At 46.1% G+C, this 18782-nt stretch overlaps 1 protein-coding gene across 2 annotated transcripts; it reads left to right on the top strand.

Annotated features, from left to right (window-relative positions):
* Positions 1–1215: 1215 nt before the first annotated feature.
* LOC135385283 (uncharacterized) lies at positions 1216–17877 on the top strand. Of its 2 annotated transcripts, none has more exons than XM_064614501.1 (4): positions 1216–1385; positions 6977–7163; positions 9185–9201; positions 16177–17877. In XM_064614501.1, exons 2-4 carry the CDS (start codon positions 6996–6998, stop codon positions 17861–17863), a joined length of 1872 nt encoding a protein of 623 aa, XP_064470571.1. In that variant the 5' UTR covers positions 1216–1385; positions 6977–6995; the 3' UTR covers positions 17864–17877. The 2 variants fall into 2 exon arrangements, with proteins under 2 accessions (XP_064470571.1, XP_064470572.1); XM_064614502.1 differs by lacking the exon at positions 1216–1385 and adding an exon at positions 13834–14045 and having other exon boundaries at positions 7093–7163.
* The last annotated feature ends 905 nt before the right edge of the window (positions 17878–18782 follow it).

The raw sequence follows: 18782 nt of genomic DNA, 5'->3' as shown, positions 1-18782 counted from the left end.
CGTGCGTTTGCTGTTTGTGGTCACTCCTTTGCGCTAACCGACACATTTACCTCACCGTCTTATATTTTGTATTTGTGTGCTAAACAAATAAAATCTACATTAATAAGTAATATCCCACGATTATTTGTTCTCTAAGTCATACAATTTAATTCGTACAGGAGTGAAAATTTTGTTTGCTCCCTCAGTTTTTCCAAGAAAGACATGAAGAAACTGATTATTTTCCAACAGTCCAAATTGTCCGGAAGTTTTACCTCTCTAAGCTGATCACTGAAATTGGCGAACGGGAGGTCATGATGCATTTACGGCAAGTATGCATTCATTGCAGACATGTACAAGATACTCAAAAATGTATTTAAGATAAGATAATAAATACTAACGTTAGAATGTAATTAAGATAGAGTATAAATACATGAAAATTAAAGTAATTAAGATAGAGTACAAAATACTTCAAAAAGTATTTGAAATACAATTAGGATACTATTTATCCTTCAACGCGAAAAGTTACCGGTCACTGGTCAATGCGGCAAGTCCCCGCTATGTCACATGAATCACCTAAACCCCGCGCACTACGCTAGCCGCCGCTGTGTGATAGGAGTCATCTAAACACAAGTCCCGAAAAGATGACAAAGAGGTACCACATAACTCCACTAAGTATATGTGACCCAGAACAAAGCAAACTTGTAGCAGGTCCCTGCTCGGCGAGGTCAGAATTCGGCGTCACCGCGTCAGGGCACACATAATAGAACCCTCACTGGCCAAGGATTAGTACACACGAGGCAACATCTCTAAATGGAGACTTCCAAGAAGGGCCAATGTCCGGGTCAAGTCCGAGGGACTCAGGAAATTTCCACTGAACAAGCGAGATAATCGAAAGACGAGACACAGACGAGATCCAAAATATGTAATTAGAGTATTGAGTAGAAAATACCATGTAATGTATTTTAAATAGAGTACAAATACACAAAACAAAAAGTATTGAGTAGAGTACCAAAATACCGCCAATTGTATTTAAAATACAGTATTTTAAATACAATAATCCAAATACGTACAACTCTCATTCATTGTGTGCACGACGCGCTAGAAACTCTGCAATTTGTGCAGTTCATGCTTTCGCTTTGTCCCAGCAGCTCAGCTTTCCGTCGAAGTTTTGCCATGGTTGAGCTATCGTATACCTTGAGTTAATTACGAAAGCTAAAACAGGCAACAATTCGACTTTTGTGCGGAGTGAAAAAGAAAGAGCGGGCCGCTATCTGGCACGAGACTGGAGCCAGGAAGGCAGGCCCGTTCGCTCGCAAAATGGTGTTCAAAGTAATAATAAATTAATCTAGTTGGCCTTTGCATCCCAGAAGGACTTCAAGGCAGGCATCTAGGGTACTGCAGTTGAGGTAAGCGGCCAATGTTGTTTAGTAGAACAAGAGGGGGAGAAACCTGCTCTGCTCATGGTCAGTTCGGAATAATTTATTTTGGTCGCCTTTGAGCTGGGCAGGAGATGGGTGCATCAGTGTTCTTGTTGCAGGTGTACATGTTTAGAAACGTGAACGGTAACACAAACAGAGATTAACAACACAGGAGTAGCACTCGTGTCTGTTTTTCCCTTTTTCGTTCCATAGCTGTAGGTGTTTTGTTTTATGCCCGTTAGTTCCAACGTTTCGGTGCGTTTGGTGCTTATACACGCCGTATACACGTGTTCTCTTTGATTGTGTTCCCCTGACGCGTTGCCCCGCTCTTTTGTATCTGTCCGATAACGTTCTCAGGACAGGATGCTAAAGACCTTAGCAGTCTGGACCATAACCGAATAAACTGCAGTATCGCGCCTAAGTACGGCATGTCGATCCATAGATTTCCCCAGGTACTTTTTATTTTTTTCAGTTATAAGGCCGCATGGGCAATCGGCAAGTCTGATTGCGTTGCAGATTATTCAGCTGCCGTATACCATTGCATTCATCACCTGAATGCATCAACATCATTGTGGGCTATCGCGCGTGCTCATTATTCACGTCTGCGTAATGCTGCTTGACAGGAGTATGAAATCAACCGGACGGTTTGTACAACCACCACTGTAGGAGGATGTGACAAATGATCTCACTGCGGAAAACACCGTGTTGCACTGTGAACTGAAGCTGGTCAGTGTAGGATCATGTTTACTGCTCTGCAAGAAAATGCAACAGACTCATTGCTCCCGGTCACGATAACAATTCGCCACATTTCGCCACCAAAAATACCGTACAGAGAACGGGAAGTGTGCGCTGTTGTAACTCGCCGTTTCAGGTGGCGTAGAAACGGCCGCCAACAAACAATGCATGCTGATGATTGCCCAAGAAGGCCGAGATAGCTGGTGCTCTCTCCCTTGATATCCGCGTTCTTTAATGTAGGCCGGGGGAGGGTGACGAAACAGTAAGTGCCTGTAAATAACAGTAGGCAGAATACGGGGAAGGACTGACAAACTATATTTACATCATTTGTACAGACTGGTGACGGACATATGTCGACGTTACGAATGGCAATGAGCAACCGAAGTCGGATGCTTTTATAGGGAGGAGGAGGAGGAGGAGTGTCGTTGGGAGGAACCCGAGAGGTCTGCCTGCCTGATTAGGCGGCATGTTTCTCGGGAAGGGAAAGGTGGTGGAGAGGAGGAGAGGAAAGGGTGAAGTGGAAGACCGAGCGGAATCCGCTCGGGGGGAGGATAGGCTGCGTCCATGGGCCGACTTCAGGGGAACTGTGCCGGCATACGCCTATTACACATCTGAGGGAAACCCAGGAAAAACCCCAGACGGCACAGCCGGCCCGCGGATTCGAACCGCGGACCTCCCAGTCTCCAAGCGCACGCGTTACCGCTGCGCCACCGGAGCTGGTGATGCTTTTATAAAACCAGCGAAGGCGAGAATTCCCCGGTTTCTCATGGCCCAGAATACATCCCCTGCATTGTTCCGCCTCTTAACTGCATCCCAGCTCTATTCTCGACGGCCACCGAAGGTCAGTTTTCGGGATAGTGCCTTTGCTTTCTTCCTGGTCCTTTGCGTAGCCGCTCCCAAAATACTTCTCAAGTAGGTCGCGTCGTCCAACGTTGCAAATTATCGAAACTCAGCATTGAGCTATAACAGCGTAAAAGAACACAAAAGGGGTAAAGAAAACCACTTCCGGTTATCCGCACACTCTTAAAAATTGACATCACCGCATAGCACGCTCCTAGCCGACCATCATGCCGAATGACATCGTTCTGGGAACCGGAAAAAAATGTTCCCGGAAAAAATGCCCCGGAAGAAATGTCCCCGGAAGAAATGTCCCCTGGAAAAAATGTCCCCTGGAAAAAATGTCCCCGGAAAAAATGGCCCCTGAGAAACATCCACTTTCGGTACGCGTGGAATTGTTGCGAAATCCCCAGTTGCGATATTGCCGGTCTTGTCCTCGGACTCAAAATAAATACTAAATTACCTAACCATTTTTACTTGGAAAGCTTAAGCCACTTTCACTTAAGCCACTTTTCACTAAAAAGGATGTCTATTAGATGCGGCATATCCTGTAATATTAAGTCCAAACAATTTCGCGTAGAGAATACACTGCAATCAATTGTCACGTTTGTTGATACAACGTGCACACGTGGCTGGGATATTCTTATTCTGTTTCTTTCTTCTTATACTAACAAGTATATCCTGCGTGACGCCATACTGACTGATGTGCAATCAGAACGCCGGGAGTTTGCGACTGTAGATTTTAGGCCCGATGACACAGTTACCCCTTCAGGTTTGAGGGATGTGATGTGATAGAAAAAGAATGGGAGGTGGCGCGGGTTCGTATCGCCGCACCGGCTGTGCTTGTCTGACGTTTTCCCTGGGTTTTCCCGCAGACTTTCCAGACGACTGTCGGCACACTTCGCCCTGAAGTCGGCCCTGGACGCATACTAACTCCCTGTCACCCTCTTTCCTGCTGTCCTCTATCCACGTCTGTACACCGCGTATAGCAACAGTTGCTTCGCGGCGCTAACACGGATAAACTTTTTCTCTGCTAATGTAAAGTGTCACAGTAGGGCGTACGCCGCCCAGTTTCAACAAATCAGGAGAGAACGATGTCATTCGCAATGGCTAGGAGAGGAGCATGTCAAGTTCTTTTTTAAGAGTGAGCGGATCGACGTGCAGGGTGATATGTAAAAAGGAAAATAAAATGCGGGGGCAAAGCAACAAAATTGACAGGCAAAAATGTATTTCAATATGTCTAGCGGTGTCACGCGTTGAGTCTCGGGAGCCCCTTGACTGTACAGGCCGCTTTATTGCAAGAAAGAACGAAATAAATGCGCCAAAACTGACCCTGGTCACCCACGACCCCCTGGCAAAGAAATGCTATGTGTGAATAGTAATTTTAAAACGGAAGGGTATACGAATAAATTAAGCGACTCGTTGAATAACCGTATCGGATACATATACAGCATATGCTGGAATATAATTCGTGTACGGTATGTATGCGTAAGTATAGGTAAAGCTGATATAGCGCTCATTCTGTTTTATGCCCTCGCTGTGCCGGCCTTACGTGCGCGGCTTCGTGACTATTGAAATACATTCGGTTTAGAACAACAACCGGGAGTATGTTCGGTTTAGAAGAAACATCAATTCCATTCGGAATTCGTACATTGAATTCCATAACTTAGAACCCCCGAGACTGGGGGACAAAAAACGACAACACAGCTACCACAGCTGCAACACGGCTACCCCTCTATCCTCTCGCTATTGAATTTCAAATTTAATTCAGAAACGGAATAGGATATACGATTACTCCTTCGGTATTCCTAAAATTCAAATATTCACACCGTCCTAGTAAAAAGTCGACGTCCGAAGTCAATCAGTCCACGCGTACCAAAAGTGAATGTTCCTCAGGGGACATTTTTCCAGGGACATTTCCTCCAGGGGACATTTCTTCCGGGAACATTTTTTCCCGGGGCATTTCTTCCAGGGACATTTCTTCCAAGGACATTTCTTCCTGGATCCCATCGTTCTCGCCCCTGATGTGTTGAAAACGAGAGGCGTATGCCTTTTTCGTACCACTTATACACTACGTAATTGATAAAAAAAAGGCGTACGCCTCCCGTTTTCAACAAATCAGGGCAGGCAACGATATAATTGGATATGACGGTTGGCTAGGAGCGTGTTATGCGGTGAAGTTCATTTCTAAGAGCGTACACTCTAAAAACAAAGCTTCACTGCAGCACACTCTGCAACAACCATTGCCACGAATGATAGGGTTATCGCTTCTGATTCGAAAGAGAGAGTGGCAGGGGGTCTACTAAGCTGTAGCCTTCAAATTCCATGACTTTTCCATATTTTCACTGACTATTTCAAGTAACTTCCCTGACCTAAACAAAAGGAAACTTGGTGCCTGCTGATACCAGATCCTTCATAAAGCAGATAACTTATTGAGAAATTAGTAAAACTGCCCTAATTTTCTGCCTCTGAGCTTGTCGTATTGGGGAACTGCTACTCGCGGCAACGTTGCTGAGGTGGGGCCACTCAACCACTCATGAGCACTCCCTATTCGCTGTGCGTCGTGACGGCGCTTTTCTGAAATTTTCCCTGACTTCAGCTGCCTTTTTGGCAAATTCCCTGACAATCCCCTGACTTTTCCAGTCACATCAAAATTCCTCCTTATCTTTCGCTATGCTTGCCAATTCTTGCCTGTTGTCCCGTTTCGTCCACGTGTTCGTGAACCTCCCATTTTTCTGTAACCGGTCTGGAGCCTAGATCACTACGTTAATATAATCCCCTCCACACTCTAACGAAGCTGCCATTCACTCCGGCCGTAGAAGCCCGTACGGACCCTTTCTTCCCTCCGTGCTGTTGACCCACAATTCGCATGAACCTTTAATTAAACACGTCACACCTAACCCTTTAAATACCATGCCAATGATGAGGACGGTGCCCAGAAGAAGAACAGTCTCTGTTCGAAATATCGGCGGCTTCTGTCCTGAGGCAACTCCCTTCCTACATCTCTACCGGTTCGCTGGATTTCCACCCATCTACTGAAAATTCCTTGTTTTCCAGGTATTCTAGGTTGGTAGACACCCTGAGTGGGACGTACGCCTTTTGTGTCAATTTGGATATATGGTAATTGACACAAAACGGCGTACGCCTCCCTCTCTATTCGAATCAGAAGCGCTGACCCTATCATACGTACGTCACCATGAAGCTATACTGTACTGTACGTACCGGAACCGATGGCAGCGTCCATGATTCAGAATCTTATCCGTTGATTGGGTGCGATAGACACGGTACCACTTTTTCAAAGTGGCTGCTAGTGAATGTTTGTACACCGTCGATAACGTGATAATGATGATGATGATGGTGATGGTGAAAGGGCGCGCCGTTGTCGGCCTCACATATGTGGGCAACGTCACGACTGACGCTCTGGGGAGTGTGCGTCCTGGGCCGACTTCTAAGGGAACTGTGCCGACATATGTCTGAAAGTGTCTGAGGAAAACCCAGGAAAAACCCCAAACAGCACAGCCGGCACCGGGATTCAAACCCGGGTACCTCCCAGCCTCAACGTGACATGGCCAGCACGCCACTGAACCACGGGAGCTAGTGTCGATAATGTTCTTCTGATGTACCCTGTCTACCGCTGCAGCCAATCAACAGATAAGATTAAGCAATGCACGTTGCCATTGGTTCCGGTATGTATACAGTATAGCTTCCCTGTGACTTCATCAACGGTCTACTAACAATCACTGCTGTCTTTCTACTCACATCCGGCACGAGCAACAAATAATCGGCCGTGTCGTTTAAATATGGGCTGGGTGGCAACCCTATTCGTAGCTGAATAATCTTTCATTTTCTGTGTCCAGTTCACAGGGTTGCACGTGGTGTCTCTAGGCTACGATGGGCTACAGAGTTTAGTGCAATGGTCCTTTAAATTGAGAAGAGCACTCCCTTTGTCTATGCAGACGCCTACGTTCACATTCCTGCTCGTATTCTGTATTGACACCCACACGCAGGTTCTTCTAAGAGTCCACGATGTTCGGAATATGTGGCTGCGGGTCGGACTCCGAGGAGGAGGAAGCCAGAAGGGAAAAACAAAGGAAGATATTGGAGTACAAAAGGAAGAAACAGCTTATGATGCAGCGTCAAAATATGCCAGCCACGGAAGGACAGGTCGTTCCAGAGTTTTCGGAGCCGCCTCAGGTATTCATCATGATGTGAATACTAGGGATGGTTGGAGATGTGTGGCTTTTCTTTATTATGGTGCACGTCAAGGACGGTGAGATTGTGATGAAATTTTCATCGAAGCTTTTTGTTGGTGTTATACATAGTGAGCAAATTACAGTGAAGCTGAGATGAGCACCTCCCCGGGCTTTTCACGAATTTCAAGTGAGTCGGGTAATACGGTCCAGGTGTACAAGAAAGACAGTGAAAGTAGTTGTTCACCATAACCTCTATAGTGCTGCCTGTGCACAGATTTTGCTTCGTTCAGGTTTCTTAAATGTTTCTGGACTTTGCTTTGGTCTCCTCTTCAGTCCCGGCAAATGTCCCGGCACGGCTTTCGTCACGTCATCCGCATGCCAGTGACTCCCATTCTAAAATTCTACACTCTTAGAAATGAACTTCACCGCATAGCACGCTCCTAGCCAATCATATTATCGAATGATATCGTTATCTGCCCGGATTTGCTGAAAATGGGAGGCGTACGCCATTTTTCTGACAATTATCAACTGCATAATTGTCGCAAAAAAGGCGTACGCCTCCCATTTTCAACATTCTAAGAGTGTAGGATTCAACACTGGGACTGCTCGAGAGTCGACAACCAGTGACTCTGTTCTCGATGCCGGTTGCTGGAGTCGATGACGTACGATCACTCTCGTACGTCGCGACTTAAACTTCAGAAAATAAATTGTTGTTATTGTTGTTCGTTGGTCGCGCGAGTTGAATAAGCGAATACAGCCTAAGGCACTACTATAGGGCAAAATACAGCAATAAATAGACTACGATCGAAAGGTTAGCATGACATTTGGTCCTGTAGACTTGTATATCTACCTGCAGAAAACGCTTTTCTCGCAGCGCTGAACCACAACAGGACCGCCAGGGGAATGCCAGTGCCTTCATCGTTCTCGCATATAGGAAAACAAAAGACACTTTCATAGCGTAATTAAAGTGCCGAGACTCTCTACTGACGATTGCAACGCCGTAGCAACAACAAAGTCCTTGCATGCAGCAACGAAACAGCCCTCCATTATTTTTTCGTTTTAGGTTGTGGTGGGTCGCACAGGAAACGACATGTTTCCTTGTGCAAAGACAATGATCATAGATTACCTGTCGATTACGAGCCAGGGGTCTAGAAACCCCTCAACTCCTTTAAAGAGTCGGTAAGAGGGTGTGAGAGGTTGGCGTCTCTTGGTGACGCGCGAGGAAGACAATACGAGTGCCGGGTGGGTCGATCAGGGCTGGTCGCTACGCGGATCCTAATCAAATTGTACTGCTTGCGTCGCAGCAGCAGATCAGGACACGTTCCCAGTCACGCCGCTCTGCACAGGGATTATATTTTAGGGTGGTTCTGTAAATTGAATTGTGAAGTTATAAGGCACCATTGATCGAAAAATTTTTGCATCCCTTCTGATAGACTGCTCGATTAATTGTGCAGCATCTCGAACTATTCTACCTCTCACTTCACTGCTCCTTTAAAGTTATACATTGATACATTCCAAGTGATCAATTTACACTATACACACAAGCAAACGATTTACGCAGCACTTGAAACTTCTCTTACGACCAAGCCTGCGGAACGATTCAGATTGAAAAACAGAGGAAGTATTTATTTTCGTTGAACCTGAACCAAGCAAAAACATTGTACCGTAGAAAAAAAGTCTACGTCTAGAAAAACAAAGGTAGGCAGTGTACCGAAGGGGAAAAAACACGGTGGGTCGTTTATACTCTGCTCAAGAAAAAAAAACAAAAAAGAAGAAACAAGTCAGTACGCAAAGTGAACTGTAAGCCATGCCGGTGGGATACATAATTGCTGGAACAAAGTTATATTTCTATCACTGAGCGGTGCGAGAGATCTGAGAGATATAAATGACTGTGTGAAACCTAACTGATTATCTGTATTATGTACATATAGCGATGTACACATTTGCATTGTTTCGCTTGGTTACTTTCAAAGTTACCAAAGAGTCTGAACCTGTCTTTTTTTTTCGCTTTTTCCCTAACAGGGATTGGAACCACAATTGTGAGTACACCTTCAAATATTACTTCTTCAAACCCGCAAGTTTTGTGAACATCTAGATCACTTGTCGAAATCTACAGTAAAGGTCCCGTGTCCTGCGCATTTTTGTGCCTGTTGTGCAGTGATACCATTGCTGTTTCAGGAATTTTCGTTAAACGTCTGTCGACGCACGTACACTATTACACCATATACAATGCATTGTGTTGAGAGATGTACAAGATACTATGTATACAGTGCTGGACAATTGTTTACGGAACAGGCTCCGGTGCATTCCTTCCCCGGAGTGACACGCTAGCAGCGAATGGTACCGTATACGGGCCTGCATACATGTGGCTGTGTTACCTACGCACATGTCTGTAAGTCCGCACAGTACCATTGTTTGTGGCGGTCACTCGCAATATCCGTATCCGTAGAAACAAAAGGATGGTCCTGCTGTGCCACAGCTTTACAGCTTGCTTTACATAGAACCTGCGTTCCCACACCCCGTTACAAGTGCACTAATGCGGTGACACGGCTGTCGACGATGGGAGGGCACTGGGCAGATGATGATAGTATACTCCCGAACTGATTGCCAAGGAAAATATTGAAAAGCGATCTTCAAAAAGCACGTGGCGGTTGATCTCTGCGTAATCACAGTATCGACCTGTGTCCGTCGAGCTGATGTTCCACATCTGTAGGCGGTCCCGTGTGGTTGGATATCCCATTCGAAGCTCCATATCACGTCATGCAAGGGAACAAGGAGTCATGATCATATCGCTGTCATCCACGGAATGCTGCTAGGCCGTTTCAGCTTGTGTTTGCATACATTTCGTTCCACACTCAGAGAAAAATCTATACCTCTAGAGGTATAGATAGCCTACTCAATAACTTAGCCCTTCTTAGGTATTATTTTACACCTCGGTTACCAGGTATAAAAATAGTCCTCAACTAAGGGCTATATGCCATACCTTTAGGGGTATAGCTCTATACCCCTGTGAAGGTCTGAACGAGTACCATCATGGTGTTACACCACACCTAGGCATAGGTATTTTTAGGGGAGGGAACTAGAAAAATCACCTTTGGAGGAAAGAAAAATTTGACATACACACGCACACGTACTACAAGCGTGCACGCAAACGCATATGGTTGTGAGGTAGGACGAAAAGCTCGTGCACATTACTCCGCAAGTAAAAAAAAAAAAGACGTGTGGAGTTGATATCTAAAGAAAATTTTCAAGGAGCAAGATCGCTCCGCGCAGTCATATCACGATGTATCGCGATATAGACATTTACAGATCAACATATACTGATATACTAGTGGCGACTTGACAAACTGTGGAGCAGCTTTCGTCTGGTACGCAACCCTAAGGGTGAGGACATCTAGATTCAACATTCCAGCAATGAAGATTTTATGCAGCCATAAACTAACCATGTGGATTTATATAGTACTGTACTGATGTCTGTGTTTCTTAGTTAAATATCCGTTTAACTTACCTGATACCGTCTCAAGAAAATATAAAAATGATGTAACACAGCAAGTTGCGGAAGTAAAGGTATAAAAAACCATAAAGATATAAAGAAACAGAAGGTATAAGCAGCCTCATCTATATACCGTGAAAGGCATAGCCTGGTGATCTATTCCTGGTACTGGATATCAACGCGTGGTGATGAGGTATAAATATGGTACGTTAGCCCTCCTTAATACCTCTTTCATACCCTTGAGAAGGGTTGGAGGTATAAATAGGAAATTTGTACCTCTTCTATACCCTCCAAAGGTATATATCTGAAGCAGAAGGTACAAAAGAGGTATAAGAGCACATTATTATACCTTATTAATACATTTTTTTCTAACAGTGCATAGACGTACTCTCTCTGACATTCATATAGGTGGATCCGAACTCTCGGATACCGAGACACGCCAGCCTGCGATGGCAAGCGTGAACGGCAGCGTGGAACCGCTGCTGCGCTAATGGTCCCGTCCATAACTTTAGGAGCACTTCTGTTGCCGACGCCACACCACGAAGGATACGCGGCGCGGTCTTTAGGGCAATCTTGCTGCTCATAAGGCTCATGTCACTACACTCTTAAAAATGAACTTCACCGCATAGCACGCTCCTAGCCAACCATCATCTCGAATGATATTGTTGTATGCCCTGATTTGTTGAAAACTGGAGGCGTACGCCATTTCTGTGACACTTATGCTATTCATAATTGTCACAGAAAAGGGGTACGCCTCCCGTTTTCACCAAACCAGGGCAGATAACGATATCATTTGAGATGACGATTGGCTAGGAGCGTGCTGTGCGGTGAAGTTCATTTTTAAGAGTGTAGGTAGGGCTAGTCAACCCTGGGGCAAAAGAAGACAGTAGAGTACGAGTTAGTGGCCTACCGTGCCGCTTCCTCAAAAAAAAAAAAGAAAAAGAAGAAGACAGAAGGGCAGTTTACACGAGCATGACCACTGAGTTAGGCGCAACTGCAATGTGACTCAAATGCCACAAGCGGTCATAGAAGACACTTGGTGCCAGGTATGCACGCTACCGTATTAAGTATTCGTCTGGATTATCTGCTAAGGAGCCGTTTGGGCGGGTAGGCTGTGCAGAGGCTGCAGACTGCTGTGGTAGAGACGTGTTCAGCGGAGATACTCCCCCACGCGACACTCTTAAAAATGAACTACACCGCATAGCACGCTCCTACCCAAACATCACCTCGAATGCGAACAACGATTTGTTGAAAACGGGAAGTGTATGCCTTTTTTGTGACACTTATGCTATTCATAATTGTCACAAAAAGGCGTACGCCTCCTATTTTCAATAAATCAGGGCAGATAACGATATAATTCTAGATGATGGTTGTCTAGGAGCGTGCTATGCGGTGAAGTTCATTTGTGAGGGTGCAGGTCCTGCGATTTCTTGCGCTCGGAGGTGAGCCCTTCGAGCATCACGCGGAGGCACCCGAAGGAGGAGAGGATAGCGGTCGTGAGGTGACTCCAGGTATTCCTGCATTATTGGCGTTAAAGGAGTCCCCCTACGCACAATACTAATCCTCGCAGTATAAGCTGCATCAACAGCACACTTCGGTTCCGATCATGTTGTTCACCTAAGGACTCGAAAAGGCGACCATTGAACCAAGCTTCTGGTGAAGCAGTTGAGTTTGTGAAGTACCCTCCTATTCTGGTTCTGACCTCAGCCACAACATCGTCATCATGTTGCAGAGCAGTGTCCAACCTCCAGCGCTCTGCCTGACGGGTTTGAAATGATGTCGTGCTTATAGACAGCAGAAGAGCACTGTAGTCACTTACATGGACACCAAGTTGATTTGGGGAGCTGACTTGGCAATGCAGAATAAATGGCTGACATAGTGCGGGGACATAAAATCGGTCGAGGCTGCCTTGAGAAATTAGCACGAGACCGAGACACAGTGCCATGTAAAGAATTCCATGCATCCGCAAGGTTATGGTGCTCCAGTAAACGGCCTAGTTCGCAAGCACTCTATGTTGGCCTTCCTCGACCATGCCCAGGAGCGTCACGGTCGCATATTACGCCAGATGGTGGAGGGTTGAAACTTATCTGCAGGTTATCAAAGAACGCATTTGTTTTCACTGGCCAACGTTTTTTGGCTACCGATGAAAAATTCAAACTACAGTACGCGCCCATCTCTGTCATGTCGCGATAGACCATGCGGATGCGAAATTATCAAGATATTGTCAAGAAATTGTCAAGTAAAGATGTCAACTTGTCAAGATCAACGGTGCTCACGCAGCTGCGGAGGTTCCGGCGACGAAGGGATCAGCGTGACGTCACTCCCTAACAGGAGGAATGAGAGAGCCATGTTCAGAGGAGAAAGGCGCCGTCCACACACCCGCATCACCGCAGCATCCCTTTTCTCAAGGTCGTGCTCACATGGGTGGTAAAGGAATGACGTTTTCGCCTTTTTCCTGGGGCGGAGAGGAAATTCCGGCATACCTTCAGCATCCGGCGTCTGCTCTTAGCATGTATATTCCACCGAATCGCAACTGCGCCACTATTTCCTGGTTGTTGGAAGGCCTATGTTGTTGTGCCCATTCTTCAATCAGGGCCATCTGTTGACACTACCAACTATGGGCCCGTATCCTTCCTGCCTTGCTTTTATAAAGTGTTTGCGAAGCTGCAGATGCATTCTTTCTTTCGTTCGAAGCTGTCGGTCGCGCAGCACGGTTTTGTAACAGACCGGTTTGTTGAAACTAACTTGATCGCGCAGCAGTAGATGAGGCACTTGAATAGTGGCAGTTTCTTCAGCTGTCACTAGTCAATTGAAGTATAACTTGATCACGTTTCTGCGTTCTGTCCGCGAACACCTCTCTAATCAACAAGTTGATGCTGTCTATTTTGATTTATCTAAAGCGTTCGACCTTGCTAATTGCTCGCTTCTCGCAAAAGTTATGTAACCTTGGGTTGTCTGAATGTGTGTGCGCGCCTGGTTTTCTTCTTAATGGAGTAATAGGAAGGATGATGTGTGCATACGCGGCTCCTTATCACCGTTTCCATTATCATTGGGGATCCACAGGGGTCTTTGCTGGGGTATCTGTTTTTTAATGTGTCTGTCAGATATCCCAAGATCATTCAATATGCTGATGACCTCAAGCTTTACCTATGCATCACATGTGCGAGCTTCATTACAGGAGGACATCTCTGCTATATACTCCTGGTGCACCAGCAATTTACGTCGCCGAGGCCTGTGCTGTCATTTCCTTAACGAAGCGAACAGATGCACTGTTATATAATTATATGTTAAGCGCTACCCATCTTTGGGACCTTGGTCTCCTTGTTGATTCGAAGCTGACGTTCACAGTGCATATTTCTCACATTGTTAACGACGCTCTTCGCACATTAGGTATGATAACACGCCTTCCAAAACCTTCACTTCTCCTAAAGGTCTTTTATGCTTATGCAGTGCTCTTGTACTACCGAAACTTGGCTTCAAGTCACTTGGGATTCTTGTAATGTTACCAGTGCTTCACTACTTGAAAATGTGCAGCGAAATGTCATACGTGTCCTGTAAGACAGAAATAGTACTACTTCTGTCTTTCAGGACACGTATACTACTTAGTATACCATCTTACTACAATTACGAGTACATTCTAAGAAAGCTTGATCTCGCTTTTCTTGCCACAGCGACGCCTCACACGGGACTTTACGTTTCTGTACAAGCTGCTACAAGCCGACACTGACTGCCTTGAGCGTGTTTCCTCTGTTCTATTTCGCGTACCTACATTTATTACCGGGCAATATGTCCAAGGTTTTACATTGCGAGTAGTCATCCATTAAGTGCACCATTGCCCAGATAGTCCCAGGCACCGGAAAAGTAAAATACCAATAATTTCGCTTGGGATTTTCGATACCGTGGTTAGTGGACAACGAGGAACAAAATGACACCATAGTTTCGAAATCGTCTCGAACGGATGCGACCATCCCTTTAAACATGGGCGTAGCGAGCGGGGTTCAAGGGGGAGCAGTGGCCCTCCCTGGAATTCCAAGATCACTTGAGAAAATAGTACGCTCTTTAGTCACAGGTCATAATGATTATTCTCAGATGTCATGATAGGAACGTCTGAACATAGTGCGCAACGTCCGCCTCCAGAAAAAGATTTGATAGGGTGCGGGGGTTTGCACTCTTGCCCCCCCCCTGGAAGTGCTTTGCCCCCCCCCCTTACAAAAAATCCTGGGAACGCCCATGCCTTTAAGCGATTCTCTCGGGCGAGGTTGCTGCGCCCGTCCTGCGAGGTCCTGTGCCACTACGAACAAAGTTACAAAGCAGAACGATTGCTTCCATAAGTATCGTTGTCTACAATCCATTTTGCCTGTTTTCACCAACCGTTTTCTGCCGTATAAACAGGGCTCTTACTCGTAGTCATCACTTGGTATCGTTTAAATGCCACTGGAAACTCGAGGACTCAGTATGCGAATTAAAAATGCAACTTGTAAACCCTTTCTATGTTTCCTGGTTGTCACAAAGAAACTGTATGACCTCTCAAGTTTCCATTTTGTCCCGAGGTGCCGCACACCAAAGGTGCGGAACCTGCAGGCGTCTCTCAATCATCGTTGCCAGATTGCGAGCAGTTCTAGTTCGGTGTGTGAAGATGATCCTGGGGGAGGGGGTGCCCGAAATCTACCATTAAGAATAAACCGCTTAGAAAACGTGCGATTAAAAATCAATCTCCAAAAATAAACTGCTTAATATTTCCACTTAGAGATCACCGCTTAATAATCCACAATTAAAAGTAAACAGTTTCAAAATCCCCTCATGATCTAGCACGCTGGCGGATTGATTGCATCCTGCGTCGAATTAGATCAGGTTATGTTAGGTCGGTTTAGTTTAGTTTCGGTTAGATGGGATACATTTCACGCTAGTTTGGCTTTTTGAGGTTAGTTTAAATCCCTTGCTTGCAGTTGACCTTGCTTTGGGCGGTGCAAGCATAAGACTGAGAGCCGGGTTCACCTCACTTGTTCATAGATATATTTTTAAGCGCAAGTTTTTGACGGTTTAATATTAACAGCGGATAGTTACGCAGTCTATTTTTATCGTGGATTTATTTAAGCGTATTCGGGACGTTTTATTTTTAACGGTGGATAGTTACACGTTTACTCTTGAGCGTTTATTTTTCACGGTTTCAAATTTGCTACACCCGATCCTAGAGACGCTGTCGTTGCCAGGATCCATACCGCGGATCCGCGGATACCGCAGGATCCATATCCTATATGTTAGTCATATTTGTCAAAACAAAAAATTGATTCTGAGACTCTGTGTCACATAAGACAGCAATATTCTGCGAGAACGTATTGCAAGATACTTGTACAATACACCAATGGCATAATTATAGGCAGTGCTCTGAAGGTATGAGTTTGCCTTGACACTGGCATATAGAGTGACGCCGTTTATAGTGCTACGCTTTACATTTATAGCCTGCCATGCACTAAGAATCTGATATGAGGTGCATGTTTGCATATTTCTTTTTCAATTTCAGTGCCGGTACTACGCGAAGCAATGCTGCAATGAAGACAGCTGATTACCGATGCGAAATGGAGCGTGCTGGCGCGCACAGCTCGTGCTCCAAGTTGGAAAGCGCTGATCAGAACGACATCATATTTCATCAACGTGGGCCTAGTGCGGGACCAATAAATCCATTTGTTGCTCCACCCCCGGGCGCTCCTATCGTTTTAGAGACGCCTCCAAGACAACAGTCTCCTCCTTCACCTGGCAGTCTCCAAGAACAACTGTCCGGCAGTCAGGGGGCTCAACCAGGGGATGTTGGATCAATGCAGAAACAATTGTCGTCCCCTGGTTCGAGTTCCGACAAAAATGTACAACCTAAGAAACCTAGCGATCAGTCCACCACGGAGACCACAACCTTGTCTCAGGAGGTCATGGGTCCTGGCCCAGGCCCCGAAGCTATTGCCGAAGCTGCCCTGAGCAGCGATGCACTGTATGCAGAGAAACCGGGAATTCGCATTTTGACGACTGAGAAAATTACTCGCCGCCAGTACGTGTACAACATGGAGAAAGACGGCCTGGATGAATGTCGTCTCGACCCTGATAGGAATATGGCTCAGGAAAGGTGGGGGCACGAACAAGAACCTGGGGAGCATAAGTATTATGTTCCACCAACTCATGACCAACAGAAACCCCCTGAAGTGTTACAACAAGCGCTGGACACCACGATATTCGAAGACAGCGATACCGGCAAGGTACGCTTAAATGTTACGTGCAAGAGCAGCACAGCCTTGCACAAGAGTGGAACGAATGTAACAGCGCCTCAAAATCAACAACCTCCTGTTTACTCCGGAGAGTACCTCACAGGGTACCCTCCTGTGCCTGAACGTTTCGGCGAATATTATCCGCCTCCCGGTTATCCCGCACCAGCACCTCCAGGTTATGCTGGATCTACTTATTACGCACCTCCTCCAGGGTACTACCCCCAGTACAGACCTGAATATTACCCCCCACAGCCGCCGCCGCCTCTGACATATCCTGCTCCTAATTATCCCGCGTCGCCCTCGTATCGACTGGGCCCTGCCTACTGGAAACACCCTCGGAAACGGGGTTCCAAAACTGGACCGACTATAAACACGGACATTATTTTTGACATAAATGTCAACAAACTGCCGTCCAAGGCCACCAAGTCCGATGATAGCAACGGAACCGTTTCAACTTCGAGCACTACAACCACCAGTAGCTCCAAAGCGAAGGAGAAGCGTGAAAAAAAATCAAAGTCGAGCACCAGTTCGAATACATCGTCTGGAAAGGTCACAAGCAACAACAATGTCAAGTCAGACAGTACTAAGCCAAACACTACGTCCAAAACCAATACCAATACTAAGGTCAAATCGACAAGTGGATACAATAGCCAATCAAGAAGCAGACAGAAGAGAGCAGTGTCACCACTTTTGGAAAACAATATGCGAAGAAAGTCAAACAGTAGATCCGCGAGCCAAGTAAAGTCAAACAGTAGATCCGCGAGCCAAGTAAAGTCAAGCAGCCAGCCTGGCAGTAACCAAAGTATTAAGTCCAACAGTAAACAAGATCAACGCGGCAGTAACAATAACTCGAAGCCGAACAGCGACCAGCGTGGCTCATCGCTATGTAGATGCGGCCACGACAGCAGGAAGTGCAGGGCCTGTGAGCCGCCAGTGATGGAAGAAGTTACTGAATAAATCCCTCGTATGAACCACGTGTACTTTGTTTCGTCGACTTAGTTAGCGGCCCAGCGGCACTCCGTGGGAACTTTTATGCACGAAGCACGATATGCTTCGAAGAACATACCGCTTCAGTTAACGGAGCGCTGCGAGAATTGCAGGTCGAATAGCACTCAATCAAGGGAAGGATAACTCACGCTGCAGATGGTCTACACTCTTAGAAATGAACTTCACCACATAGCACGCTCCTAGCCAACCATCACCCCGAATGACAACGTTCTCGCCCCTGATTTGTTGAAAACGGGAGGAGGAGCCTATTTTATGCCATTATGCACGGCACAAAATAGGCTCCTCCTCCCGTTTTCAACAAATCAGGGGCGCGAACGTTGTCTTTCGGGGTGATGGTTGGCTAGGAGCGTGCTATGTGGTGAAGTTCGTTTTTAAGAGTGTAGAAGCAAGACCTCCTTATGTACCCTCTTGCTTCACCGCATAGCGCCCTCCTAGACAACCATCAAACCGAATGACATCGATCTCTCCCCTGATTTGTAGAAAGCGGGGGCCGTACGCCTTTTTGTGAAAGATTTGCGCCCCGCGTTTTCCACTAATCAAGAGTGGTAGATGTGCAATGCTACTCTCTATACTGTCACTCTGTACAATGGTTGGCTTCCAGCGTGCTATGCGGTGAAGCTTTGTTTTAAGAGTGTACACTCTTCACCACATAAAACGCTGAAGACCAACCATTGTACAGAGTGATACGTGTATCGCTCTTGATTTGTGGAAAGCGTGGGACGTACGCCTTTTCGTGACAGTTAACATTTCTGCATAAGTATAAAAAAGGCGTACGCCTGCCGATTTTCATAAATCAGTGGGGGAGAACGATGTCATTTGTGATGATCGTTGGCTAGGAGCAATTGCTGTGTGGTGAGTTCATTTTAAA

This window comes from Ornithodoros turicata, chromosome 2 (assembly GCF_037126465.1).
Source record: "Ornithodoros turicata isolate Travis chromosome 2, ASM3712646v1, whole genome shotgun sequence".
Classification (NCBI taxonomy): domain Eukaryota; kingdom Metazoa; phylum Arthropoda; class Arachnida; order Ixodida; family Argasidae; genus Ornithodoros; species Ornithodoros turicata.
This window is presented reverse-complemented; position numbering and strand designations above follow the sequence as displayed.